The sequence below is a fragment of the Homarus americanus genome, unplaced genomic scaffold (genome assembly GCF_018991925.1).
Source record: "Homarus americanus isolate GMGI-L3 unplaced genomic scaffold, GMGI_Hamer_2.0 scaffold25657, whole genome shotgun sequence".
In the NCBI taxonomy this organism is placed as follows: Eukaryota; Metazoa; Arthropoda; class Malacostraca; order Decapoda; family Nephropidae; genus Homarus; species Homarus americanus.
In genome coordinates, this window is record NW_024736628.1 from 1 (window position 1) to 3,246 (window position 3,246).

The 3,246-nt window shown below is 39.2% G+C and overlaps 1 protein-coding gene across 1 annotated transcript; it reads right to left on the reverse strand.

Annotated features, from left to right (window-relative positions):
• Nucleotides 1-946: 946 nt before the first annotated feature.
• Nucleotides 947-1,711, reverse strand: LOC121872204 (serine/threonine/tyrosine-protein kinase HT1-like). Its single transcript, XM_042374876.1, has one exon. The coding sequence runs from the start codon at nucleotides 1,709-1,711 to the stop codon at nucleotides 947-949; it is 765 nt and encodes a 254-aa protein (XP_042230810.1).
• Nucleotides 1,712-3,246: the final 1,535 nt, after the last annotated feature.

The window sequence follows — 3,246 nt, forward strand, 5'->3', positions numbered from 1 at the left end:
AAATACAATAAATAGAAGATAATTTCAAAAGGAATGAAATATACGAGAAAAGTGAAACAATGAAACATTACCATCATGTTCTCATGAACACAAAATTTACATATGGGAAAGATAGGGTAGGTGGAAAGATTCAGTGTATATGAGGTTAAGATTAGGATATAAATATTATTGGGAACTTGGAGCTGAGAGAAGTGAACAGGATAAAGAATGTAGAGTTTGTAGAACATCCAGATCCCATACCCTGCCACATTATATACTGGAATGCCCATTGCTTAATGTATATAGAAATGCCCATATAAATAATGTCCCCATGCAAATAGAGTGGATGTATAAAAATAGGAAAATAGATGATATATTAAAGAAATATAGAAATTTTCCATCTAGAATATAACTATGTATGTATATAACTGATTATATGAAATATTAGGGATTTATGTGAGACCTGAGAGGGACATTCCTGGATTGGGGTGGGGATGACTTATGTCACTTCATCCCTTTGAGATGTACTAATGTTTTTTGTATCTCAATAAACGTATCAATCAATCTGTACCTAGACATGCAGACTAGATTTTTCTGATGGCTTGTGATGAGTTAGGAACGATTTAGACCTTCAATCCTATCATAAATAACTAGTTTTCTCAGTCACGTGATGTTTTAGCAACTTTAACCCTTATTTTGTAGAGTTTTGGTCCCAATTTATTTAAAAATATAATTAACATCGTGAATTTAAGCGTTTTCCTTACCCATTGATCTGCCATCTTATGAAAAAAAGTCCAAGGTTGTGCTGTTGAAGGTTTGAGTTAGGGGAATGTTGAAGTCAGGCGGACAAGGAATCGGATGCAAGGTTTACCTGTCGTTTGAGTTTTGTTTTTCGTTTCGTTCAGATACGCTGTGGGAAGGTGAGAGATAGTGTGTGCTTTATAGCTTGGGGCCTAAAATTTTTTCTTCAACTGATGATTTCTCGGAATTCTCGGAGGAGGTGTGGTAGTGATGGCCGGTCAGTGCGGCGCTTGGTCATGGCCTTCTTGGCGAGTTTTGTGACCTCTGGATGGTCCCCTGGGGCCTCCTTGATCAATTCCATCAGGACAAACCCGAAAGAATATGTATCTGAATTCTTGGTGGTCCTAAACCCACGGCAGACTTCAGGGGCCATCCAGGGGAAGTCCTCGTGTAGGCAATCAGCGCTGACTTTACAAGACTTACCGATCTCACAGGCCAGACCGAGGTCAATGAGGCTGACCTCTGGCCGGGATGAGGGCCCTTGGATCATTATGTTATCCTCCTTGATGTCATTGTGTGCTAGACCTTTCGTGTTCATCTCAAGGATTTTCTCACCAAGGAGGAGCCCCAGTTGTATAAGGTCATATTGGCAGATCAGGTTATCTTCAGAGAGAAGGTGGTTGAGTGTGAGCTTACCCCTGAAGGACTGGAGGATCGCTGGAGGTTTTGGACAGTACCCAAGTACCTTAGGAATCCCCCCAGCACCATCGAGGGCATACATCTTGGCAGCCTCATCCTTGAAGAATTTTTTGGCTGATGGTGACACTGCCTTTTTCAAAACAGCTACATCATTTCCCCACTTGACAAGGAAAGCAATTGCGTGCGCTCCCTCCCCAAGAATTTCCGCGCCGTCTTGTAGGAGGTCAGTCACGTCCTCAGGGAGAAGCTCACACACCCAATCTTGGAAGTTTTCTGTTTTTCGGCAAGCCATTTTTAATTATCTGTATCGACTCAGCCTTCTCCAGGACATCAAATTATTATTTGGGGGTTAGATGCGTTTTTGAAGCGCTGAAGTGATAGTTGTTGTGCAATGAAGTGAAGAGGTGCCTTATAGTATAGTGAAGAGGTGCCTCATAGTGTAGTGAAGATGTGTAGTGAAGATGTGCCTCATAGTGTAGTGAAGTAGGTGTAGTGAAGATGTGCCTGATAGTGTAGTGAAGTAGTTGTAGTGAAGATGTGCCTGATAGTGTAGTGAAGTAGTTGTAGTGATGATGTGCCTGATAGTGTAGTGAAGTAGTTGTAGTGAAGATGTGCCTGATAGTGTAGTGAAGTAGTTGTAGTGAAGATGTGCCTGATAGTGTAGTGAAGTAGTTGTAGTGAAGATGTGCCTGATAGTGTAGTGAAGTAGTTGTAGTGAGATCATGCTTGAAGATGGTGTGGTGAAGTGGTTGTGGTGAGATGTTGTTGCCTGATGGTGTGGTGGAAGTGGTTATTGTTGAAGAGATGTGCTGATATAATTGGCAAATGGTTGTGATGAGAATGGCCTTTGATGGTGTGGTAGATGGTTACTGGTAAGAAGGTGCACAATGGTGTGGTGATGATTGTAGGTATGAGAGATGTGGTGTGAGTGATGGGTTGTGGTGAGATGTGCTGATAGTGAGATGTGCTGATGGTGTGGTGGTTGTAGTGAAGATGTGTGATGGTGGCAATGAGAAGTGGTTACCAGATGAATGTTATGGTGAGATGTGCTAATAGTGTTTTGTTTTTCTGGGATTGGCCTGGGACTGGTCATAATACATCAGGGCCTAATAATAATAATAATAATAATAATAATAATAATAATAATAATAATAATAATAATAATAAAAAATAATAGTCATAATAATTCATAATAAATAAAATTTATGATAAAACAAACAAAATCAAATAATAAAATAATGATGATAATAATACAGTAACTGTAATAATAATAATATTAATAATAAAGAACTATAAATACAAAAATGAATAAAAAGATCAAAAGTGAGAAACAATATATGTATGTTGTATTGTCAAAGTAAGAGAAACAACTGAGACCCTGCAATTGTGTGAAAATGAAGCAGAAAGTCAGATCATCAACCTAGGACTTGGTCACATATGGCAGCAGGGTCTACTATTAGACAACACATTATGCTGCCAATATCTTCCCAGGCGGTAGTACCTCCCTGTTTGGTAACTGCCTACTACCTACTACCTGTAATGAAGTAGTTGTAGTGAAGATGTGCCTAATACACCTTTTCACATATCCGTCGAGACATTGTTTTATAACTATTTGACAAATTTCATAACCGAATGACACAACACATATCGAATGACAATCTAAAATAACTGTTGGTGGTCTGTCATTCTCCAATTGTTACATTCTCAAACTCTATGTAGACTGTCGGTTTATTGTTCACGGCTGTCAACTTCATAACTTACGTCAATTACTTCTGTCAGCATGAACCAACAGTTATTTTAGAGTGTCATTCGATATGTGTTCTGTCA